The sequence below is a fragment of the Chroicocephalus ridibundus genome, chromosome 24, assembly GCF_963924245.1.
Source record: "Chroicocephalus ridibundus chromosome 24, bChrRid1.1, whole genome shotgun sequence".
Lineage (NCBI taxonomy): Eukaryota > Metazoa > Chordata > Aves > Charadriiformes > Laridae > Chroicocephalus > Chroicocephalus ridibundus.
The window spans coordinates 2,507,126-2,531,773 of NC_086307.1; the positions used below are offsets into that span (position 1 = coordinate 2,507,126).

Consider the following 24,648-nt stretch of genomic DNA (forward strand, 5'->3'; position numbering starts at 1 on the left):
GGGGACACAGGACACCGAGGACACAGGACACCGTGAGGGGACTGGGACAGGGGGGTTGAGCCCCCAGGTGACATGGTGGGCAGGACACTGGGGGGTGCTGGGACAACGGGTGGACGAGGGGACACGGGGCATGGAGGACACGGGGGGGACGAGGGGACACGGGGCATGGAGGACACGGGGGGACGAGGGGACATGGAGGACACGACGGGGGGGGGGCACAGGACAGCAGGGCATGCTGGGACACTGGGACACAGGGGGGACTGGGACACTGAGGACACTGGGACACTGGGAATACTGGGCCACTGAGAGGACAAAGGGACACAGGACGCCATGGGGGGACCCAGGTGGGACAAGGTGTGTGTGTGGGGGGGGGGGGGGGGGGGGGGGCATGGGACACAGGACACCAGTGGGACACTGGAGGACATGGTGGGGGGGGGGGACACACAGGGCACTGGGGAGGGGCAGCAGGGACACGGCGGACGGGAGTGGGACAGGGCTGGGGACAGCCAGGGGAGGAAGGGGACACGGTGGGGGGGGGGAGGAAGGGGACACGGTGGGGGGGGGGGAGGAAGGGGACACGGCGGGGGTGGGGGGGGGGTGTCCGGATCCCGCTGCCGCTTCCTGGAAGGAAACAGCGGAAACGGAGCCGGAGCTGGAGCCGTTCCCACGCGGCCGGGCGGGGGGGGGGGGCCGGGACCCCCACGGGGGCGGGGGGGGGACGACACACACCGGCACCCCAGGTCCCTGCCCCGGCGCGAGGGGCGGTGGTGGTGCCCCCCAGGTGTGTGTCCCCCCCCCGCCCCCGCCACCTTTGCTGTCCCCACGCCAGAGTGAAACCGCTGCGTCCGTCCCCCCCCCACCTTCCACGTGCTCGTGCCCAGGCCGGGACCCCCCTGTCCGGGGTGGGGACACCCCCCCCCCGCCATCGTCCCCCGTGCGATAGGGGGTGCCCGGGCGTACGAGGGGGCCGGGGGGGGTGGGGGGTGCGGGGGGGGCCGGGGGCCTCGCACGCCTGCAGCGGGGCGGCCGCATTCCTGCGCCGCTGATGCAATGGCGGCAGCTGGGCCGGGGGGCTCGGGGGGCTCGGGGGGGGGGTCCCAGCGTCCAGGGCCTCCCCCCGGCCCCCCACCCTCGTCCCCTGCCCAGCACCCCGCCGTGGGTGCTGCGTTGTGTGTCCCCCCCCCCCGCCCCGGGGTGGGTGGGGGGGTGTAGGCGTGGGAGCCCGCACACGCGTGGGTGGGTGGGTGGGGGGGTGCGTGTTGCCCACCCCCCCCCCCCGGGCGCGGTGGCCGTGGGGACAATGGGGACGTTTCCGTGGCCTGGGGGAGGGGGGGGGAAGCGAGGGGCGGGCAGCGAACAATGCGCTGGCGCCGGGGCCTTTCCTGCCCTCGCACGCTTGGCCCCGCGCTGGCACGGCCCCGCGCACACGCGTGTGCCCCGACACCCTCCCCTCGTGCACACATGTCCTTGACACCCTCCCCTCGTGCACACGCGTGTGCCCCGACACCCTCCCCTCGTGCCCATGTGTGCCCTGACACCGTCCCCTTACACATGCGTGTGCCCTCGCACTGTCCCCTCGTGCACGTGTGTGTCCCGACGCTGTCCCCTTACACGCGTGTGCCCTGACACTGTCCCCTTGCGCGCACACGTGTGCCCCAACACCCTCCCCTCATGCACACGTGTCCTGACACCTGGCCCTTACACACACGTGTGCCCTGACACCCTCCCCTCGTGCACGCGTGCGCCCTGGCACCGTCCCCTTGTGCACACGCGTGTGCCCCGACACCCTCCCCTCGTGCCCATGTGTGCCCTGACACCGTCCCCTTACACACGCGTGTGCCCTCGCACTGTCCCCTTGTGCACGTGTGTCCTGACACTGTCCCCTTACACGCGTGTGCTCTGACACTGTCCCCTTGCGCGCACACGTGTGCCCTGACACCCTCCCCTCGTGCACACATGTGCCCTGGCACCGTCCCCTTGTGCATATGCGTGTGCCCCGACACCGTCCCCTCGCACACACGTGTCCTGACACCGTCCCCTTGCGCACACGCGTGTGCCCTGACACCGTCCCCTTGCGCACGCATGTCCTTGACACTGTCCCCTCGTGCACACGCGTGTGCCCCAACACCCTCCCCTCGCGCACGCGTGTGCTCTGACACCGTCCCCTTGAGCACGCGTGTGCCCTGACACCATCTCCTTACACACACGTGTGTCCTTGACACCGTCCCCTCGTGCGCACGCGGCCTGGCCCTGTCCCCTCGCTCACACTCCCCCCGGGTCCCATCCCCATGTCCCCAGGCTGTCCCACTCGTGCCTTCGTGTCCCCCCTGGGCTGGGGGAGCCTGATCCGGGGCCACCCCCATCCCCGTGGGTGCTGACGCTGTGGCCTGCAACCCGGGGACACCCCACGGTGCTGTCCCCATGGCCTCCCAGTTCCCACGGTCCCATCCCAGGGACACCCCATGGGTGCCTTCCCCATGGCCCCCCATCCCCGTGGCCCCCCCATCCCCACTGTCCCCACCCCTGGGACACCCCGTGGGTGCCATCCCCATGGAGCCGTCCCTGGGACACCTCAGGGCCCCCCCCGTCCCCTCTGTCCCCATCCCCATGACACCCCGTGGGTGCCATCTCCATGGTCACATTCCATGGACACCCCATGGCCCCCCATCCCTGGGACATCCCATGGGTGCCATCCCCATGGACCCCATCCCTGGGACACCCCAGGGCCACCCCGTCCCCACTGTCCCCACCCCCAGGACACCCCATGGGTGCCGTCCCCATGGTCCTCCGTCCCCACAGCCCCATTCTGGGGACACCCCATGGGTGCCACCCCCCATGGACCCACCCCCGGGACACCCCATGGGTGCCACCCCCATGGACCCCATCCCTGGGACACCCCAGGGCCCCCCCACCCTTGTGACCCCTGTCCCTGGGACACCCCATGGGTGCCGTCCCCATGCTCCCCCATCCCCACAGCCCCATTCTGGGGACATCCCATAGGTGCCACCCCCATGGACCCACCCCTGGGACCCTCCATGGCCCCCCCCCACCCCCCTGACACCCTATGGGTGCCACCCCCAGGCCCCCCCATCCCCACAGCCCCACCCTGGCTGGGGGGTGCCGGCGCGGGGGGGGTCAGGGCTCGGCTGCTCCCGGCTAAGTATGGCCAGTGCCGGGGAGCGTCCCTGAGTCACCGGGGGGGCCGGGGGGGCCCCGGGCCTGACTCACCGGCGCCGCCAGCCCCTATATAGCCTGGGCCGACAGCGGGGGCCACGTCACCCCCGCCCCCCCGGCTGGGGCAGCGCCTGCTGGGGCGGGGGGGGGAGGCCACGGTGGGGCACCCCAATGGGTTGGGGGGACGCAGGGTGACAGCGGGGCGGATGACGGGGGGGACACGCACCGGTGACACCGGGGCAGCCCCGGGGGTGGGGGCGCGGGTGGGACCCTCCGGGTGCCCGGTGGGTGCCAGGCCTCAGTTTCCCCGTGCGGAGGGTGTTGGCGGGAGGCCCCGGGGCTGGCGCGGGGCCCGGGGACGGATGCGGCCCCGCGCGCCGGCTGCTTCCCAAAAAGGCGCTGGCGGCTGCAGGCGTTGGGGAGCCGGGCACCCGGCCAGCCCCGGGGGGCCCCTGTGCCGGGGGGGGGGGTGGGGGGGTGGGGGGGGGTGGTGGCGGGAATGGGGGGGCCGGCAGGGGCACGGGCAGGGCCAGGGGACGGAGGTGGCACCGCTGCGGCCGACGCAGGCGTGTGCCGGTGGCGCTGCCGGCGCTGGCACTGCCGTGGGCGCTGCAGGGCCGGGGCTGGGCCTGCACACGCGTGTGTAAGCGTGTGTGCGCACACGTGTTTGGGTGAGCGGACACGTGTGCGTAAACATGCGCACGCTCCTGGGCAGAGCCCCGGGGGGGGGGTGGGGGGGACCCAGGGACAGGAACCCGGGGACCCACGGCACACGCGTGGTGTGGACACCCCCTTACACGCGTGTGTGTGCACACACGACCCCCCAGCACCCCCCCCGTTTGGGTCACAGCCCCCCTCCCGGGAAGCACGGGGTGGGGGGGGGGGCAGCAGGGGGCACCGGGACCATTTCACACCCCACCCCCCCCCCCCATTTTTGGCCAGCGTCCCAGGCAGCCTGGGGACACCCTGACATCACTCGGGGACACCCCGCCGTCACTGGGCTCCCACCCCCTTTTTTGACCCTTTTCGGTGTCCCAATATGGTGTAAAACACCCCGTAACGCGGCCGTGATTAACCCAGAATCAAGCGGGGGGGGGCCGTTTTGAGGCTAAAATCAGTCGTTTTAGTGCTTGTGTGGCGAGTGGGGGTGGGGGGCCGGATGCTGCCCAGCCCTCCTCACCCAGCCCCGCTGTTTCTGGGCATTTGTTGTTTTTCCGCTTAATTTCCTGCGGCGACGAGCACCCCCCCCCCCCCCATCACCCCGCGGTGCTGGGGACAAACCCAGGAGGTGCCCGCAGTGGGGCAGGATCCGTCCCCCAGTTGAGGACCTGGGGGGGGGGGGACACGGCGGGGGCGAGAGCCAAACCTCGGCGGGAGGGAGGGATCCCCGTGAGCTGCGGAGATAAAAAGCGAAAAAAGTGTAAAGATCTACCCCAAAAAGACTTCACGGGGTGCGATTCCCACCAGGGCAACCCCCCCGGGGCTGGGGTGCTGCTGGGGGGCAGGGAGGGGACGAGGCTTCTCCAAACTGCCCCCCCCCGCCACGGTGACTTCAAAGTCCCCGGCGAGTCGAGGCCTCGGCGCAGCCATTTGCCCGCGATGGCCAGACGCTCGCCGGTTCCTGCCCTCTTCCTTTTCCTGCCGCTTTCGGACACAGTTTGACAGTAAATGTTGTTTTTTTGGGTTTTTTTTTTGTGTTTCCCCCACCCCTCCGCCTCCCCCCCCCCCCAGCAGCAGAGCAATGCTGGACGTTGAATCACAGCTGGTTAAAAACGAGGGGAATTTTGGTGGGGAACTGGTGTGACTGGGGGAGAGCCGGTACTCACGGCTCCACGTGGCACCGGTCACCCCAGCCCGCGCTGGAGGGGGGGCGTCTGGGGCAGGCGCCCCCGGGTTGCGCGAGGGTAGGTGGGGGGGACACACGGGATGTTTCATCACTGTGTGCGGAACAGAACAGGGAGAAGCGGTTAAAGCACGCGGGGCGAGACCAAAAAGGCCTAAAATCACCCCAAAAAAGCGTAGGCGGAGAAGCCCCGCGACACGGCGGGACCTTCCTTGGATGGGGGGGGAGCCAAGAGCCACCGTCCCCAAAGCGTGGCTGAGGGCTGGACGCCGCAGGGGACGCTGGAGGTGACATGTAGCTGTGCCGCCACCAAAAAAAAAAAAAAAAAAAAAAGAAAAAAAAAAAAAAAGGGCCGGCTTTTCCCTCTTTTTGAAGGAAAAAACCCGATGGCTCCCACCCAGGGAGGGCTCCGCGCTCTGGGATCCCCGACCGCTCTGGACTGAGAGGGGAAAAAAAAAAAAAACAAACCAGCAAAAATAGGTGGAAAAAAATGGGGGGGGCGCACGGGGAAACGCCTGTCGTTTCCCATCCGGAAAATAAAGCAACCTCCAACCTACCCGGCTGGATCCACCCTCCTCCGAGGAAAAAACTGCCGGCAAAGTGTTGCGAGGCCGTTGTTGGCACGGTTCGAAGCACACATGAAACTGCTCTGGAAACCACAGGGGAGAGATGTCAGGCGAAAGCCGAAGCAGTCAGAGGCTTTTAAACAAGCTGGAGGCAACAAAGCCGGAGAAATTCCTCCTTAACCCTTTGCGGAGCAAGGCGGGATTGGGATGATTTTCCACCTGGGGCGGGGAGGGTGGGGGGGAAGGAAAGCCGGGGGAAACGTTTTTGGTTTGGCGGCGAAGAGGAAAGCGGGCACCGCTGCGGAATTTGCGGCCGGGGAGGATGCGCGGCGAAAGCGTTTCACCCAGATAAATCCAACGGGCGTCCCCATTCTCCGCGCTGAGCCGGAGGGGGATAAAACCCCTTTATAAATTCAATAAATGGGTTTAAAATAGGGTGGGTGGAAAATAAAGCAGCCTCGGGGAAAGGTTAGTGCTCGGGCTGTGGAAGGAGCGGCCGGAGCGAGACGATTCGCGTTCGGGCTCCGGATTGGAGCTGGAGGGAGGAAAAGCGTCTCCCAGATGGGCCGAGCCCAGGATGCGCGGCTCCTGCCAGATGGACGGGAACGGGAGTTATTAGTCGCAGGAAAACCGCTCCGCAGCTGCATTTCTGGCACCGGTGCGAGAGGAATTAATTGCAACACCAGATCACTCCTCCTCTGCCCGGCCAGGAGGGACCAACGCGACCCCGCCTGCGCATTCCCCCCGCACCGCACCGCCAGCCGCCGCCGGACGGGGAAAAAAAGATATATCTGACCTTCCTGTGAACCACTGGGAAAAAAAAAATAAAAAAAATAAAAAAAAAAAGGAGGTTTTACCCCCCCTTCCAAAGTCGGCGGGGTGTGGGGGGGGGAGGCTGGGGAGCGGGGCGGGCAGGGAGCCCGGCCGGGGATGACACACGCGGTTCCCATTTCCACACGTTACCGCCCCAAATCCGACGCCTCCTCCGAGCTTCTCCGCAGCTCCCGGCGCGGTGGGGGCGCTGGGGGGGGGGGTGGTCCCCCCGCACCCAGACACATCCAGCTGGAAGGAGAAGGGGAGAAGGAATTAACTTGGGGGGGTTGGATTGGGGGATCCCCCCCCCCCCCCCATTCCCGGCGTGACACTGGGGTTAAGAGCAATTTGGGTGTGACGGGTGTGTGTCACTGCCGGGCTGGCGGGGGGGGGGGACACGGGGAATGGACAGTGTGACACATATTTTGGAGGAATGCAGAGAGCGGGGGGGGGGGGGGGGGGGTAATGAGGCTCCCCCCACCCCGGGTGGGGAACCCACGGCCCAATGCCCTGCGACACAGCCCGAGCACGAGGCGCCCGCCTTGCGCAAGAGGCACAAAAATAGCCCCTTCTGAGCCCAAAATCTGGGCAGTGCCCGCCTGGAAACGCCTGTTTTGGTGGGAGAGGGACGGAGCGGGGGGGCACCCCCCCCAGGCACCGGGACCAGGGGGGGTTTGGGGTCACCTTGAGCCGGTTTGGTCACACCGAGTGGTCCCGGTCGTCCTCTTTGTTGCTGTCCCCACCACAGCCTGAGTTTAGGGGTGGTTGGGGGGGGACAGCAGGGCTCCGGGGGCCTGGGGGGACGGGGACAGGGCACAGGCAGGGCAGGGGGTTTACGGGGACACACTGGGGTGGTACAAGGACATGGGTGAGCCTAGGGGTGACAGAGACACACTGGGGGGGGGGGGGGTGACAGGAACAAGGGCTTGACGTGGGGGTCTTGGGGATACACTGGGGGGGTTATGGGGACACACTGGGGGCAGTAACAGGGACATGGGCTGGCCCAGGGGGTTATGGGGATACACTGGGGGGGTATGGGGACACACTGGGGGGAGTGACAGGGACGTAGGCTGGCCCAGCAGGGATACAGGGACATACTGGGAGAATACAGGGTCACGGGTGAGCCGAGGGGTGGTGGGGACCCTCTGTGGGGGGGTGACAGAGATCGGGACTGGCCCAGGGGGTTATGAGGACACACTGGAGAGGTTACAGGGACACAGACAGGTCCAGGGGAGGTGACAGCCCACTGCTCTGGAGCTGTTGCCCCCGTCCCCTTCATGGTGTTAGAGCCCCCTCAGAAGGGTGGGGGGGGGGCAACATGCCCTGTCCCCAACCCGTCTGTGCCACAAGGGACGGGGCCAGCGCGGAGGGTGCTGGGAGCGCAGGCAGGGAGTGTGGGGGGGAGCGGGGCAGGCTGGGCCCCACGCCGTACCCACGCCGGGGGTCCCCACCCCACAGGGTCCCTTCTGGCTTCCCTGGGTGACGAAACACCACACACACTCACAGGTATGTGACATGCATTTAAAATTTGTACCGTGCATTTAAAATTTATAATGTGCGTATAAAACCCGTGCGTAAAACCCTCCCCCCCCCAGCAGCAGCAGCCCAGGGGGCCCCGTTTCGCATCCCCCCCTCCCCAGCAGTGCAGTTTTCCGGGTTCTGGGGGAGAAACAAGTTCTGCCCTGGTCCTGCTGCCACCATCCATGGTCCCTCCTGTGCCCGTCACTCCGCACCCGCCGCCCGGTGTCCTGCGGCTCTCCCACCTCTGCTCAGGTTCACGGGTGCTGACGGGGCAGAGCTGGGGGGCAAGAGAGAACCAGGGGTGTTGGTGTGGGCAGCACCCCGGGGGGGGACACACATCCCTGAATGTGGGCACCCAGGGAGGGGACATCCCCGGCCCTGTGGCCTCCTACCTGTGGCATGGGAGCAGCGGGTTGTTCGGCTTGATGTTGAGGATGAATGGCGGGGCGTCCTCCAGGTTCTCCAGCTCTGCAAAGGGTGAGGAGTTGGGGACGTGGCAGCCTTGGGGTGACACGGTGGTGGGGAGCACTGCTCGGCACCCCTGGGACACTCACCAGCCTCCCAGTCCTCCTGGCATGGAGGGGGCTGCCAGGTCGTGGGGACCTCCGTCTGCTTCATCCTGTTGCCGATGGACGCACTCATTTCTGCGGGGACCAAGGGGACAGTTGTGTCGGGGGGCACAGCGGAGCACAGCCACCAGGGTGGTGAGGGGGGAGGCCCACGCTGTACCATCGGGGAGGTCGAGTTGGAACTTGTTGGGGCAGGAGGCGACATGGCTTTGCAGCTCGGCCCGGGGCACCCGGTGCGTGGCGTTGAAGGGGCAGGTGGCCAGCGTGCGGGCCACCTGCGGGTTGTTCTGGGGGGGGGTGAGGAGAAGCAAGAGGCGCTGGGTTGTGGGGGGAGGCTCTGCCTCAGAAATGGCTGACCCCTGGTCCCCCAGCGGGCCCCAATCCTGGTCCCCAGTAGGCCACAGACCTAGTTCCGTCCCCAGCAGGTATCAGACCTGGCCCCGGCCACCAGTAGTCCGCAGGCCCCAACTCCAACCCCCAGCAGTCCCCAAGCCCCCACAGACCCCAACCCTGACCCCCAGCAGTCCCCACGCCCCCACAGATCCCAACCCCTAAGAGTCCCCAGGCCCTCGCAGACCCCAACCCTGGCCCCCAGCAGTCCCCAAGCCCCACAGGCCCCAATCCTGGCCCCCAGCAGTCCCCAGGCCCCCCTAGGTCCCTGCCCCCAGCAGGCCCCAAGCCCCTGTAGGTCCCACTCCCAAATCCAGCAGGCCCCAGGCCCTTGTAGATCCCAACCCTGGCTCCCAGCAGTACCCAAGCCCCAGCAGATCCCAACCCCAGCCCCCAGAAGGCCCCAAGCCCCTGTAGGTCCCAGCCCCAGATCCAGCAGCCCCCAGCAGGCCCCAACCCCGGCCCCCATCAGACCCCAACGGCAGCCCCCAGCAGGTCTTGGACCTGGCCCCAACACCCAGCTCCTTGAAGGTCCCAGCCCCGGCCCCCAGCAGGTCTTGGACCCGGCCCCCAGCAGGTCTCAGACCTGGCCACGGCCCCCAGCAGGCCCCAGCCTGCCAGTAGGTCCCAGCCCCGGTCCCCCGCAGGGCCCAGGCCCCCACAGGCCCCAGCTCCGGTCCCCCGCAGGCCCCAGTTCCCGGTAGACCCCAACCCCGGCCCTCATCGGGCCCCGGCCCTGGCCGTCAGCAGGCCCCCAGCAGGCCCCAGGCTCCCGTAGGTCCCGTCCCGTCCCCCCGCAGGCCCCGGCCGCGGCCCCGCTCACCCGCTGGCACTTGACGAGGTGGTAGGGCAGGCGGGACACGCGAATGAGGTGGCTCCTGTCGTAAGGGCACTGGGCGAGCTGCTCCCGCTCCATGGCGAGCCCGGGCCCGGCCGCTCGGCGCTGTGCGTGCGGGCTCCCAACGGGTCTCGCGCGACGCCGCGTCGCCACGGCAACGGCGCCCGGCTTCCGGCGCGGCCTGCGCGGGCCGCCGCGCGCCGCCCTCGCCATGGCAACGGGGCCGGGCGGCCGCGAGGGGCGCCCGCGGAGCGGCCGCGAGGGCCCGGGCGTGCCATAGGGTCCTATAGGCGTGCTATAGGGGCTCCTAGGAGTGCTATAAGGGTGCTATAAGGGTGCTATAGGGGCCGTAGGGGTGCCGTAGGGGCCGTAGGGGCCATAGGGGTGCTATAGGGGCCATAGGAGCCCGATAGGGGTGCTGTAGGGTACGATAGGGATGCTATAGGGGCACTACAGGGGCCATAGAGGTGCTATACGGGTGCTATACGGGTGCTGTACGGGTGCTATAGGGGCCCTGGGGGTGGTATAGGAGTGCTATAGGGGTGCTATAGGGGACCAGATGGTGCTATAGGGGTGCTATAGGGGCCCTGGGGGTGCTATAGGGTACTATAGAGGACATAGGGGTGCTGTGGGGGTGATATAGGGGCCATAGGAGTGGTATAGAGATGCTATAGAGGTGCTATAGAGGTGCTATAGGGCCATAATGGTGCTATAGGGGCCCTGGGGATACTCTAGGGGCCATAGGGGTGCTATAGGGGCCCTGGGGGTGCTATAGGGGTGCTATGGGGGTGCTATAGGGCCCCTAGGGGTGCTATAGGGGTGCTATAGGGTGCTATAGAGGCCGTGGGGGTGCTACAGGGGCCCTGGGGGTGCTATAGGAGCCCAGACAGTGTTATATGGGCCCCGACAGTGGTATAGGAGCCCTCAGTGGTGCTATATGGGCCCTGGGCAACGCTATAGAGCCCGGGCAGTGTTATATGGGCCCGGGTGGTGTTATAGGGGCCCCAAGGGGTGCCATGTGGGCCCAGGTGGTGCTACAGGGGCCCTGGGTGGTGCTATAGAGGCCATCGGGTGCTATATGGGCCCGGGCGGTGCTACAGGAGCCCTAGGCGGTGCTATAGGAGCCCTGGGGGGTGCTATATGGGTCCGGGTGGTGCTATCGGAGCCCAGGCGATCTTATATGGGCCCTGGGCGGTCTTATATGAGCCCTGAGCACTGCTATAGGAGCATAGGTGATGTTCTGTGGGCCCTGGGCAGTGCTATAGGGGCCCAGGCAGTTACATAGGCCCCAGGAGATGCTATAGGAGCCTGGGTGGTGGTCTGTGGGCCCTGGGTGGTGCTACAGGGGCTCTGGACATGGTATATGGGCCCAGGCAGTGTTACGGGGGCCCTGGGCGGTGCTATATGGGCCCTGGGTGCTGGTGTGTGGGCCTGGACAGGCCTTTATAGGCCCTGGGTGGTGCTATAGGGTCCCGCACCATGTTATAGGGCGCTGGGCGGTGGTATAGGGCCTTGGGTGGTGTTAGAGGGTCCTGGGTGCTGTTATAGGGCCCTGCACCATGTTATAGGGCCCAGAACGGTGTTGTACGGGCCTGGTTGGTGCTGTACGGGTCACGGCGGGTGTCGCAGGGCCCTGGGTGCTGTTGTAGGGCCATGGCTGGTGCCATATGGCCCTGGCCGGCATAACATGGCTCTGGCCAGTGCCACATGGCGATGGCCGGTGATCCACGATCCCGGTGCGGATGGCACGGCTGGGACTGGCGCTGTACGGCTGTGGCTGTACGGCTGTGACGGTGTCACCTGCCACAGCCGGCGTCGTATGGCCGTGGCCGGCGTCAGCGGGCCATGGCCAGCGTGGCACAGCCACGGCCGGACCTGCACGTCCGTGGCGTTGCGCAGCCATGGCGTCAGGCACCGGCGGCGTCACGGGGTGGCGGCGGTGTCGTGGGGTGGTGGCAGTGGCGTCACGTGGCGGTGGCCCCAGCTCGGGCCCCAGCCCAGGAAGCCCAGGAAGGGGAAGTTGGGTGTCGGGGCCGCGGGGCCGCTCGGGGGACGCGGGGGACACAGAGTGTCGCCCACCCCACTCCCACCCCAGCACTTTGCCGCCATGTCGCTGCCCTCCGTCTACCAGAACAAGTTCGCCGAGAAGCTGACGATCCTCAATGACCGCGGACGGGGCGTCCTCGTCCGCATCTACAACATCAAGAAGGTGGGTGTGGGGGCGGGGGGGCCCCCCAGATGCCTGGGTCCCCTGGGGGGGTGGAAGGGTTGGGGTACAGGACACGGTGTTCCCCTCCCCGCTCCCCCTTGTCTAATGGGGAAGAGCCTGGCTTCTTCCTGGAAGAAGGGTCTTGAAGAAAGGAGGCGGGGGGGGGTGGGATTGCTGGGGCAGGGGGGTCTGATGGGGGCGTCTGAGGTCGGGGGGGGTTTTGGGGGGGTTCTGATGCTGGGGGTGGGGGTGGTGTCCCCACAGACCTGCTCCGACCCCAAGACGCGGCCGCCCTTCCTCAGCGACAAGGCCATGGAGCCCTCTGTCAAGTTCATCAACAAGAAGTTTCCTCACCTTGACGTGCGGAGCAGCACGGTGAGGGATGCTCTGCACGTGTCCCCTCTGTCCCCAACCTTCTGTCCCCCCCACCCCGCGTCACCCTCCCTGGCTGTCCCCTCTGCCCCCGTCCCCTCTGCCCCCTACCCCGTGCCACCCCATCCCAGGTGTCCTCACCATCCCCACCCTGGGTTGTCCCACCATCCAGTGTCCGCACCGTCCCCCACGTGTCACCCCGGCCTGTGTCACCCCACCTTGTGTCACCCCCACCTGGCTTCCCCTCCATCCCCCTCCCTTGGTCATCCTGCCACCCCCTGCCCCATGTCACTCCACCCCAGGTATCCCCCCTGTGTCACCCCCACCCAGGAGTGTCCCCTCTGTCCCTTTGCAGCAACACCTGGGGCCAGTGCACAAGGACAAGGGCGACATCGTCCGGGCACTGGGACCCTTCTACCACTCCTTCCTGGACGTCCTGGAGTTCAGGGTGAGCCGGGTGCGATCAGAGAGGGGTTTTGGGGGAGCAGCGCTGGCATTTCAGACCTGGGGGGGACAGCAGTGACAAGACCCCTTGTCCCCTCCCTGCCAGGACCATGTCTATGAGCTGCTGAACACCATCGATGCCAACCAGTGCTACTTCGACATCGTGAGTGGGGCACCGGGGGTGCCGGGGGGTACTTTGGGGGTGCTGTGGCTGTGCCCATGCCCTCATGGCTGTCCCCTCCCCAGCACGTCAACTATGACTTCACCAAGAGCTACCTGGACCTGGTTGTCACCTATGTGTCTCTCGTCCTGCTGCTGGCCCGCACCGAGGACCGCCGGCTGCTCATCGGCATGTACCACTGCGCCCACGAGATGAGCCACGGCACCAGGTGGGTCCGACCCACGGACCTGGGTGTCCCCACCGGGGCTGTCCCCACAGACCGTCCCCACTGGGGCTGGCCCCGAGGACTGTCCCCAACCCCTGTGCCACTGTCCCCACAGTGACCCCAGCTTTGCCCGCCTGGGACAGATGGTGCTGGAGTACGACCACCCCCTCAAGAAGCTGACGGAGGAATTTGGACCTCACACCAAGGTGGGATGGGGCTCCCCCAGCCAGCAGGGCCACATCCTGCCCTGAGCCATCCCACGGCCCCCCCTGATGTCCCCCTGTCCCCCAGGCTGTCACCAGCGCCCTCCTGTCCCTCCATTTCCTCTTTGCCCGGAGGAACCAGGGGGCCGAGCAGTGGCGCAGCGACCAGCTCCTCAGCCTGCTCAGTGCCGCCGGCACCATGCTCAGCCCTGCCAGCTCCGACACCGTGAGTGCCACCGTGCCGCGGGGACCTGGGGGAGCCTGGGGGAGGGCTGAGGACGGTGACATGGTGATACCTGTCCCCCCAGATGGCCTGTGAGTACCTGTCCCTGGAGGTGATGGAGCGCTGGATCCTCAGTGAGTCCTTGCGGTGGCCACAGGTCCCCAGCCCCGCGTGGGCACGGGGTTCCCAGCCCCTCAGGGGCAACCTGGCTCCCAGTTTCGGGCCGTCCCCCTGCCCACTGCGGGGCCAGCAGCATGGGCAGCCCCTGCCCACCTGACGGCTGTGCCCGCAGTGGGGTTCCTGGTGTGCCCGGGGGCACTGGGCTCGTCCCCGCAGTGCCTGGAGCTGTGGCGGCTGGCGCTGCAGGGCTCGCTCTACGTCACCCTCCTCCGCGACGAGGCCCTCCAGGTCCACAAGGTCACCGAGGAGCTGCTTGGCAGCCTCAAGGGGTAACGGCCGTGCCAGCGCCGGGGCTGTGCAGGGTGCTGGGAGGCTGCCACCGGGGGTGGCAGGGGCTGGGGGGCTCTGCCAGCAGCTCTGCTGGGTGCCAGGGGCTGCGCTGGGTGCCAGGAGACTTCAAAGGGTGCCAGGAGGTTGTGCTGGGTGCCAGGGGCTCTGCCAGGGGCTGTGCCAGAGGCTCTGTGGGGTGCCTGGGGGTCTCCTGGGTGCTGTGCCAGGTGCCAGGGGGGTGCCATGGTGGGTGGCAGGGGTTGGGGGGCTTTGCCAGCAGCTCTGCTGGGTGCCAGGGGCTGCGCTGAGTGCCAGGAGATTTCAAAAGGTGCCAGGAGGTTGTGCTGGGTGCCAGGGGCTGTGCCAGAGGCTCTGAGGGGTGCCTGGGGGTCTCCTGGGTGCTGTGCCAGGTGCCAGGGGGGTGCCATGGTGGGTGGCAGGGGTTGGGGGTCTCTGCCAGCAGCTCTGCTGGGTGCCAAGGGCTGCGCTGGGTGCCAGGAGACTTCAAAGGGTGCCAGGGGCTGTGCCATGGGCTCTTCTGGGTGCCGTACCGGGTGCCGTGCCTGGCACTGCCCTGCCGTGGCTCTCTCGCAGGTACGGGAAGCGAGTGGCTGATCTCAAGGAGTGCAAGGAACAAGCCGTGGCTCACAGGTTGGGGGACAGTGGGTCTGGGGGGGCTGGGGAGGGTCCCAGGGGTCCTGGAGAGCTGGGAGGTCCCAGGGCATCCCAAAGGATTGGAGGGTCCTGGGGGTCCCATGAGTCCCAGAGAGCTGTGGGGGCCCCAGGGGCTCCTGGGGGTGCCAGCGCCCTGGGGGGGTGTCTGGGGTGCCCAGATCAGGTCCGCACTGGCCCCATGCTGTAGCCCCCATGTGCTGCCTGCAATGTCCCCACTGGGTCAGTGGGGTGGCTGGGGGGTGGTTGGGTGGCCCGGACCCTGACCCCCACCCTGACCCCCCCCTGCAGCGGATCCCTGCACCGGGGCCGGCGCGCGTACCTGCGCGGGGCCGTGCGGGAGCTGCAGGCGCTGCTGGAGGATCAGCCCGGGCTGCTGGGACCCAAGGTGAGCACGGGGGCAAGGGGGGTGGGGGCGGGGGGACAGGGCTGGGGGCACAGGGGGTGGGTGCAAGGGCTCTGCATGTCCGTGGGGGTGTGAAATGGGTGCAGGTGGGGTCTGTGGCGGGGTACGGCCTGTGGCAGCCCGGTGCTATGCGGTGCCAGTGCCCAGGGCCATCGGTGCGAGCCCAGGGCCATCGATGCCAGCCTGGTGGCAGTGCTTGGTGGCAGCACCCCGTGCCTGGTCCCCTCTAACCCCGGCTCTGCCCAGGCCCTCTTCGTCTTCATGGCGCTCTCCTTCTGCCGGGATGAGGTGAGCTGGCTGGTGCGGCACGCCGAGCACGTCACCAAGACCAAGACGCCCGAGGACTTCGCTGACAGGTTGGCACAACGGTGCGCGGGCACTGGCCCTGTGCGGGGGGGATCCGTGCCCGTGGGGGCCACCCCCAGCCACAGGCAAGCTGGTCTCATGGTGGGGATTGCCCTGGGGAAACGCCAGGGTGCCAGGGGCGCAGCTGGCACTTGGGGGGGACTTGGGGGGCACAGCCAGGCCTGGCTCTGACCGGTGGCTCCGGTGGCAGCCACGTCGCGGAGCTGCTCTTTCACATGGAGCAGCTGCGGAGCCTGGTGCGGCGGCAGGTCGGGGTGCTGCAGCGCTACCACGTCCAGTACCTGGCCCGCTTCGACGCCCTGGTGCTCAGCGAAGTCATCCAGGTACGGCGGGGCACTGGCAGGGGCTGACCCGTGTCCCCCGTTGGGCCTTTCCCTGTCCCCTGTGCCTTATCCTGGCTGTCCCTCATCCCGTCCCCATCCCCGTCCCTGCAGAACCTCTCCGTGTGCCCCGAGGAGGAGTCCATCATCCTGTCGTCCTTTGTCAGCTCCCTCTCGGCTCTCTCTGTCAAGGAAGGTACGGACCGTGTCCCCCCCGACACGTCCCTGGCACTGCCCAGGGACTGATGTCCCCCCTGCCCCAGGCGCCCTGCATCACTCCTGGACTGTGCTGGGCACCCAGGCGTGGGCATGGTGGGGGGGCAGCGGGTAGATGGCAGCTCCTGGGGGTCCGGTGGGGTGGGCACTGCCACGCCAGACTGGCACCCACCAGACCGGCACCTCCAGGACCAGATTAGCACCCCCAGACTGAGAGTCCCCTCAGCCCCCTCCCCACCGCTGCGTCTCCCCACGTTTCTGTTTCCCCGCAGTCGATGACAAGGAGCAGTTTGATTTCGCACCGCTCCGCCTGGACTGGTTCCGGCTGCAGGTGCTGTCCCTGTCCTTGCCCCTGTCCCCATCCTTGTCCCTGTCCCCATCCCAATCCCCATCTTTCTTCCTGTCCCCATCCTGATCCTCAGCCTTGTTCCTGTCCCTGTGCCAATCTCCTTCCTCTCTCCCCATCCCTGTCCCCATCCCTTTCCCTGTTAGTGTCCCCATCCCTTTCCCTGTTAGTGTCCCCATCCCTTTCCCTGTTACTGTCCCCATCCCCTTCCCTATTGCTGTGTCCATCCCTTTCCCTGTTACTGTCCCCATCCCCTTCCCTATTGCTGTCTCCATCCCCTTCCCTATTGCTGTCTCCATCCCCTTCCCTATTGCTGTCCCCATCCCTTTCCCTGTTAGTGTCCCCATCCCTTTCCCTGTTACTGTCCCCATCCCCTTCCCTATTGCTGTGTCCATCCCTTTCCCTGTTACTGTCCCCATCCCCTTCCCTATTGCTGTCTCCATCCCCTTCCCTATTGCTGTCTCCATCCCCTTCCCTATTGCTGTCCCCATCCCTTTCCCTGTTACTGTCCCCATCCCCTTCCCTATTGCTGTGTCCATCCCTTTCCCTGTTACTGTCCCCATCCCCTTCCCTATTGCTGTCCCCATCCCCTTCCCTATTGCTGTCTCCATCCCCTTCCCTATTGCTGTCTCCATCCCCTTCCCTATTGCTGTCCCCATCCCTTTCCCTGTTAGTGTCCCCATCCCTTTCCCTGTTACTGTCCCCATCCCCTTCCCTATTGCTGTGTCCATCCCTTTCCCTGTTACTGTCCCCATCCCCTTCCCTATTGCTGTCCCCATCCCCTTCCCTATTGCTGTCTCCATCCCCTTCCCTATTGCTGTCCCCATCCCTTTCCCTGTTACTGTCCCCGTCCCCTTCCCTATTGCTGTCTCCATCCCTGTCCTTGTCCCTGTCGTCTTCCCCTGCCCTGCCCCTGAGCCCGCTGCCCCCCCAGGCCTACACCAGTGTGGCCAAGGCCTCGCTGCCGCTGGGCTCCAACCCCGACGTGGGTCGCGTCATGAACCTCATCGTCTTCCACACCAAACTGCTGGACTCCCTGGAGGAGCTGCTGGCCGAGGCCTCCGACCTCTCCGACCTGTGGTGAGCGCAGCCGCCCGCTCTGCCTCAGTTTCCCCACAGTCACGGAACGGGGGTCACCCTGGCTTGGGGATTTTTGGGCCACATCCTGCACCCCAGCGCACACGGAAAGGTGCCCATGTATGCTGGGTGAGAGGTGTGGGAAGGGATGGAGGTGGCTGTGGGGGACATGTCACCCATGGGAGAGGTTGGGCAAGGTTAGGCGGACATACACATGGATGTGGGGACAGGGACAACACACGTGTGGCACAGGAACAGCGTTTCCAGAAAGACAAATCCCCTCTCCTGCTCTCCCTGCCCCCTTCTTCTGCCCCTCTGCCCCCACCCCTGCAGTTTCTACCCTCGCCCTGTGGAGAAGATGTTTGTGGCGACGATGGAGGAGCCCTCAATGCTGCGCTACAGCATCGCCTTCCCTCTGCTCTGCAGCCACTTCTCCCGCTGTGTCCACCCCATGTGCCCGGAGGAGGTGGGTCCTGCTGCCTGGGGGGACACAGGGACGATGGCAGCCTGGAGGCAGCTGGTGGCACACTGCAGGTGTGGCCGTGGTCCACATGGCATGACGGTGTCATGGCTTTCCCCCCACAGTATCCCCACCTGAAGGCCATTGCGCTGGGGCTGTGCAACAAGTTCCTGGAGGAGATGGCCCGTCAGGCCAGCGCCTTTGTCATGGATGCCTGCGCCGAGCAGCACAACCTCAGTGAGCAGGTGAGGGTGGCACCTCTGGGGCCTCTGAGGTCTCCATGACCCTGAGGTCTCCATCACCTTAAGGATCTCTGTAGCCTTTGGGGTCTCCAGAGCCTCTGAGGTCTCCATGACCTTCAGGATCTCTGTAGCCTTTGGGGTCTCCAAAGCCTCTGAGGTCTCCATGACCTTAAGGATCTCTGTGGCTTTGGGAGTCTCTGTGGTCTCTGTAGTCTTTGGGGTCTCCGTAGTCTTTGGGGTCTCCATGGCCTCTGTGGCTTTCAGGGGCTCCATGGCCTTTGGGGTATCCTGACCTCTGTGATCTCTGTGGCCTCTTTGTCCCCTTGGACCTCTGTGGCCTCCTTGGCCTCCATGTTCTCCAAAGCCTTGGGACAGCTTGGGTGGGAAGACCTGGCAGGGTGTCCCTCCAGTTCAACCTTGGGGACGGTGGCCTCTGGTCCTGGAGGCCCCATTTGGGCTGTCCTGGGTGCCGTGGCTGGTGGTAACGCGCTGCCCGTGTCCGGCAGCTGCTGCCCAAGCACTGCGCCTCCACCGTCAGCAAAGCCCGCAACAAGAAGACCCTGAAGCAACCGGCCAAGAAGGGGGAACCCGAGCGGGACAAGCCAGGGGCCGAGAGCCAGAGGAAGGATCGGACCCTGACCACCAAGTGAGAGCCACCCGGGGCTGGCGAGGGTGGGCTGGCGGGGAGCGGTGGCCACCGGACATTGGGTGTGGGCAAGGCATGACGTGGGGACATGGTGTGACAGTGGGGTTGTCCCCACGGGGCCGCGGGGTGGCTAACGGCTTCTGTCCCCGCACCCCAGCATGGATAAGCTGCACCTGGTGTTGGCCGAGCTGTCCCTGAGCCTCAACCACGTGCCCAACTTCACCGTCTTCGAGCACACGGTGACACCGGCCGAGTACCTCAGTAGCCACCTGGAGACACGCTTCACCAAGTAGGGACCGTGCCAGGGACACGGGACACGGCAAGGGTGGGCTGTGGGCGCTGCCAGGGAGGGGACACAGCCACGGCTCTCCAGACAGCCCCCTCCTGTCTCTGCAGAGCCATCGTGGCCATGGCGGGCTACAGCCAGGCCACGCAGGAGGTGGCCCGTCCCTCGGAGGTGCTGGTGGGGCTGAGCGCCTACGTGACCTTCATCCAGTCGCTGGGGCAGTTCGTGGGCTTGGACACGGGGCGCATCGTCCGCAGCGTCCTCCTGCAGCAGACGCAGCCCCGCGACGCCGCCGGCGAGCAGACGCTCACCACCATCTACACCAACTGGTGGGTGCCCTGCTGGGACCGGCACCCTCCTTCCCTCCTGGGAGGTGGCCCTGCGGTGCCGTGGGTCCTCATGCCGTGGGTCACGGTGCCGTGGGTCCTGTTGCTGGGTGGTGGCAGCAGCTCGGTGTCCACAGGTACCTGGAGGCCCTGCTGCGGCAGGCCAGCACGGGGGCCATCGTCCTGGCCCCCGCCCTGCAAGCCTTCACCACCGTGCCCCGGGAGGGTGAGCCCCCCTTCAGCGCCGCCGAGTTCTCCGATGTCTCGGGTGAGGGACGCGGGGACGCTGCGGCGGTGGGGGATCATCACCCCCCAACCCCGCTGATGTCCCCGTCCTTGTCCCCCTCCCCGCAGAGATGCGGGCGCTGGCCGAGCTCATCGGGCCGTATGGGATGAAGTTCCTGAGCGACAACCTCATGTGGCACGTGGGCTCCCAGGTCACCGAGCTGAAGGTAGGGATGTCACCAGGGTTGGGGGACCGAGACCGGGATCAGGGGGCTGGGGACCAGGGTTGGGGTGCTGGCACCAGGTTCTGGAGGTGATGTGTGACAGGGCCACCCCAGGGCCACCCCAGGGACCATCCCAGTCCCCTGCCTGGCCCCTGGGCTTACCGGCCAGATGGGCAGAGGGGCCGGGATGCCTGGGTCGCTCCTGGCTGGCTGCGGGCTCGCCGTGTCCCCGATGCCACCAGCCTCGTGTCCCCCGCAGAAGCTGGTCAATGAGAACATGGACACGCTGGTGCAGCTGCGCTCCAGCTCCTGCAAGCCTGAGCAGATGGCAGCTCTGCTGCCCCGGCTGACCTGTGAGTTTGGGGATGAACTGGGGACACGGAGGGGAAGCCTGGGACTGGGATGTGTCCCCACACGTGTCCCCACGTGTGTCCCCACTGACCCCACTCCTCCCGCAGCGGCCGAAAACGTCCTGAAGCGCATGACCATCATCGGGGAGATCCTGAGCTTCCGCGCCATGGCCCAGCAGGGCCTGCGGGAGGTGAGTGCCCCCCACCCCATGGGACCCCCACCTCAGAGGTCCCCCACCCCACGGGACCCCCCCACCCCGCAGGACCCCCACCCCGCAGGACCCCCACCCATAGCCACCACAGCGCCAGGGGTCAGCAGCAGCCCCGTGAGCTTCTCTCTGCAGGTCTTCTCCCACCACTGCCCCTTCTTGATGGGCCCCATCGAGTGTCTGGCGGATGTTGTCACCCCTGACACCGACATCCAGGTGGGCACGGAAGGGGACGGGGATAGGGTGGCACCTGCAGTGCTTGGGGCAGCTGTCCCCAGGCAGGGCTGTCCCGTCCCCGCATTGCGTGGCACCGCATGGTGCTATGGGGCGCTGTGTGGCGTTGTATGGCACCTTGTGGCATCACGTGGCATCGCGTGGTCCTCCGTGGCCATCTGCGCCCCGTGTCCCCAGACCTGAGCCTGCGTGTCCCTGTCCCCCCAGGTCACCCTGAGCATCTTCGAGCTGGCCTCGGCCGCGGGGATCCCCTGCGAGGTTGACCCCGCCCTGGTGAACGTCCTCGCTGGCAGCAAGACAGGTACCGGCGGGTTCTGCTGGCGTCACAGGGACTGTCCCCGAGATCCGTGACCCTGCCACGGACCCCCAGCCCCGCTCACCTTCCCCGACCTGGTGCCACCTCCCTGGGACCCCCAGGGTGCCTTCTCAGACCCCATGTAGTGTCACCTCCCTCCCTGGCAGATGGCTCGTCCCCGGAGGAGGACTACAAGGTGGCCTGCCTGCTCCTGGTCTTCGTGGCCGTGTCCCTGCCCCTGCTGGCCTCCGACCCGGCGTCTCTCTACAACACCGAGATGGACGGTGAGGCTTGGCCACGTCCCTGGCAGCTTTATCCCTGTGTCCCCTAGTCCTGGCAGTGTCCCCATGACCCAGACCCCCACAGTGTCACACCTTGCGTGTGCTGGGACCCCTGAGGTCATCGGTGCCCCGTAGCCGCAGCTGAGGGATGGCAGGGACAGCAGGACCCAGGGCTGGCAGGGCTGGTGCCCCATAACTGCAGCCAAGGGAGGTGGGCACGGTGGAGACCGCTGTCCCCAACCTACTTGTGTCCCCAATCTACCGCTGTCCCCAACCTACCTTTGTCCGCAGGCTACAACAACAACATCCACTGCCTGGCCAAGGCCATCATCCACGTGTCGGCCGCCCTCTTCACCGTCCACAACAAGAACATCGAGACCCACCTGAAGGAGTTCCTGCTGGTGAGAGCGGCTGGGGGCCATGGCTGTGCCCGGCCGGGGGTGGGCACCCTCCCGGGGTGGGCGCCGTCCCCAGCACTGATCAGGATCCGTCCCTCAGCTGGCCTCCGTCAGCCTCCTGCAGCTGGGCCAGGAGACGGACAAGCTGCGAGCCAGGAACCGCGACTCCATCTCCCTGCTCATGCAGCTGGTGAGTGACGGCAGAGCCCCGGCGCTCCCCGGGGTGGGCTGCGGGTGGCCCCAGGTGGGCTGTGGGTGTCCCCGGGGCGGGCCGTGGGGTTCTCCTGGGCGGGGGCCACATCCCAGCTCCTTGTCTCTGCTGGTCTCCAGCTCTTCCCGGGCTGCTCCAGCCCCACGAGCGCAGCCGGCTCCGGGTGCTCAGCCCTTGCCCAGCTCTCCTTGGGTCTGGGGGGGCCGAATCCAGCTCCGACACCCCCGGGGAGAGGCTGGGCTGGCCGAGCGGAGTCGGGGGGGGGGGGGATTGGTATTCAGGGAGCGCTCGCCCTGCTGCAAAGCAATTTAAATGCAAATATTTCAATCTGGAGTTGGGGCACATGAGCCATCCGGGGAGGGAGCACCCAGCGCTGCTGGGGAGGGGCTGGGGGCCCGCTCCCCTCTCCGGGGGCGGTGGGGAAACTGAGGCGGAGGCGGGGGGGGCGCTGCTGACGTCGTGTGACCCCCTCTCTTAGATCGTGGCGGAGTCGTCCTTCCTGACGGTGGACATGCTGGAGACCTGCTTCCCCTACGTCCTGCTCCGCAACGCCTACCGCGAGGTGTGCCGGGAAAACCTGCTCAGCAGGGGCCCCTCGCACTGAGCCCGGCCCCCGCCTCATCCCCCCCCGGCCCGACCCCAAACCCCTCCAACCACCCCGCCCCGGGACCCCAGCGTCCTCCCTTGACTGCTGGATGCCACCGCGGTGTCCCCAACTGTCCCCGTCCAGCCGTTGCCACCTTCACTTTCCCCCCCCCCCGACGGCTGCATCCGACTTGTGGCTGGGGGGGACCCAGGGAATATTCGGGGCCGGCTCTGCCCCAGCACCCCAGGCTGGGTGCCCGGCCCCGTGTCCCCAGCAGAAATAACCCTGTGGGGGCTTGTTGGTGGGGGGGTGCTGGGGTCCTTGGGGGGCTGGGACACGCAGGGACTGGAGCTGCCGGCAAGATTTACCAGCTTTAATTAAAGCCGCCGCTTCTCTTGGCAACGATCCTGGCCAGCCCCGTGCCTCAGTTTCCCTTCTCCCGCCCGGCCGGGGCTATTTCAAGTCACGTTTTTTCTCTACGCCCCCCCCCCCCCCCCCCGGCCCTTTCCTTCGTCTCAGGGTGTTTATTTTTCTCCCGTGCAGCATCTTGGGGGAAAATTAATGGGGCGAGGGAAGGAGGCGGCAGGGCGGCCGTTGCCATTCCGCTCACGGCCGGCTGCTCCGGGATGAGTCACCGGCCGTGCCGAGGAAGGGGGGGGCACAACGGCTGCCGCGGCCCTGAGCCCCCTCCCCGGAGCCCCTTCGGCACAACCCAGCAATAGCGGGGCTGGGGGAGGCCGAACGTGCCATTGGCCGGCCCCCAAACCCAACCGCGATGGCATGGCCGAGCCTGAGCGTGTGTCCGCCTCGTCCGGCACTAATTGCTTTATTAATTCATCGGGGGTTGGGGGGGGGGGGGGGTTGGAGGAAAAAAAACCTCCGGAGCGGGCTGGGCTCCCCCGCTGCCCCCCTCCGGCTGCGCTCCCGGGGGGCTGAACTCCCCCGAATTAACGCCCAGAACCTGCTGATTATTCCAGATTGCTGCAAAAGTCTATTTTCGCGCTCATCAATCACGATATTAAGCGGTAACGAGCTGCTCCCCGCCGGCAGCGCCGCTTTGTCTCGCGCGCATCTCAGCCCACGGCCTCTCCCGCGCCCGCCGCCCCCCCCGCGCCCCCCACTTCGGGGGTCTGTGTGTCCCGTCCTCCCCCCTTCTTTGTTCAAGTCGCTGCTCCCAGCCCACCTCTGAGCCCCTTCCCCCCTAAAAGTTTGGGGACCCCAAAATGTCCCCAGCGGGGGGTATGGGAGCTCCCACGCCGTGTGCTGGGGGTCACAGCCCACCTCGCCTACCCCGGCATCCAGGTGGGGGTCCCATGGGTGCCCCCCACACCCTGCACCAAAGCGGGGGACCCCCATGGGGGGATCACAGCCCCCTTTTTGGGGGCTAAACGGCTGCAGCCCCGGGCAGCACCCATGGGTGCTCACCCGCAAAGGCCGGGAGGTGACACAGCCTCCGGGCGGGGACACAGCTGAGCCGCCGGGGACAGCGAGACAAGGTTGGGGGGGGCTCGGGGATGGCACCCTGGGGTGGGGGGTCCCCACCTGGTCCCCCCCCCCGATGCCGGTGCGGCGGCGGTGGGTGCTGCTCACACCTACGGCGTTACATAAAGGCTTATTAATATTCCCCGGGGGCTGCGGCTCGGCACGTGCCGCGGGAGGCAGAGCGGGTGCTGCCGTGCCCCCCGCCGCCTGCGGCACCCCAATATCCCCCCCCATGTGTGCCCGCAGCCCCCCAGGCCCTCGGCTCCAGCCCTGGCACCCCAAGTTTCCCGAGCCTCCCAGGCCCTTGGCTCCGGCCCTGGCACCCCGAGGTTTCCCGGTGGGATACGGGTGCAGTGGGGGGGACAAGGTGTGTGGGGCAGGGACAGGGGGTGTCCGTGAGCCTGTGGGACGGGGTCACCGCAAGCTCAGGCTGCTCCCAAACCCCCCCGCACCCCTCAGCCCGGGGGGGCCATGCCCTAATAGGCCCAGCAGCCCCCCACGCCCCCGCCGGCGTTTGGGTAGGTCCTACGATAAGTCAGAGCCTGCCCGTGGCTGGCGGGAGGGGACGGTCGCTGGTGTCCTTGTCACCGGCCTCGGTGACGTGGGACGAACGGGGCAGGTCTCGGCAGGGAGTGGGGCTGGGGGAGGTGGGGGTCACGGTGCCCCGCGCCACAGGCAGGCTCTGACCCACTGCTCGGAGAGACCCCCAGTGTGGCACGTGGGGGGCACTGGGCCAGGGGTCCCCATGGGGGTTCTGGGGTACCTGCACCCCCCAGCTCTGTAGGGGTC

The 24,648-nt window shown here is 67.1% G+C and overlaps 2 protein-coding genes across 8 annotated transcripts; one reads left to right on the forward strand and one right to left on the reverse strand.

The window, feature by feature from the left end:
- Positions 1-4,314: 4,314 nt before the first annotated feature.
- Positions 4,315-11,454, reverse strand: GTSF1 (gametocyte specific factor 1). 7 transcript variants are annotated; one of them, XM_063359265.1, is made up of 8 exons: positions 9,700-11,454; positions 8,647-8,773; positions 8,472-8,561; positions 8,310-8,385; positions 6,547-6,645; positions 5,575-5,666; positions 5,001-5,111; positions 4,315-4,568 (listed from the first exon to the last, which is right to left on the reverse strand). In XM_063359265.1, exons 1-8 carry the CDS (start codon positions 9,925-9,927, stop codon positions 4,393-4,395), a joined length of 999 nt encoding a protein of 332 aa, XP_063215335.1. In that variant the 5' UTR covers positions 9,928-11,454; the 3' UTR covers positions 4,315-4,392. The 7 variants fall into 7 exon arrangements, 6 of the variants coding, with proteins under 6 accessions (XP_063215335.1, XP_063215336.1, XP_063215334.1 ...); XM_063359266.1 differs by lacking the exon at positions 5,001-5,111 and having other exon boundaries at positions 9,700-11,449; XM_063359264.1 differs by having other exon boundaries at positions 4,427-5,111; positions 9,700-11,453.
- A 275-nt stretch (positions 11,455-11,729) lies between these two features.
- NCKAP1L (NCK associated protein 1 like) lies at positions 11,730-22,778 on the forward strand. Its single transcript, XM_063359262.1, has 31 exons — positions 11,730-11,923; positions 12,188-12,298; positions 12,651-12,743; positions 12,846-12,902; positions 12,986-13,128; positions 13,241-13,331; positions 13,417-13,554; positions 13,637-13,685; positions 13,844-14,000; positions 14,596-14,652; positions 14,965-15,061; positions 15,326-15,435; positions 15,636-15,768; positions 15,880-15,961; positions 16,254-16,312; positions 17,262-17,407; positions 17,738-17,870; positions 17,990-18,109; positions 18,613-18,752; positions 18,910-19,041; positions 19,149-19,367; positions 19,502-19,632; positions 19,719-19,816; positions 20,073-20,166; positions 20,272-20,354; positions 20,508-20,588; positions 20,814-20,907; positions 21,069-21,185; positions 21,474-21,583; positions 21,681-21,770; positions 22,270-22,778. Exons 1-31 carry the CDS (start codon positions 11,822-11,824, stop codon positions 22,393-22,395), a joined length of 3,393 nt encoding a protein of 1,130 aa, XP_063215332.1. The 5' UTR covers positions 11,730-11,821; the 3' UTR covers positions 22,396-22,778.
- The last annotated feature ends 1,870 nt before the right edge of the window (positions 22,779-24,648 follow it).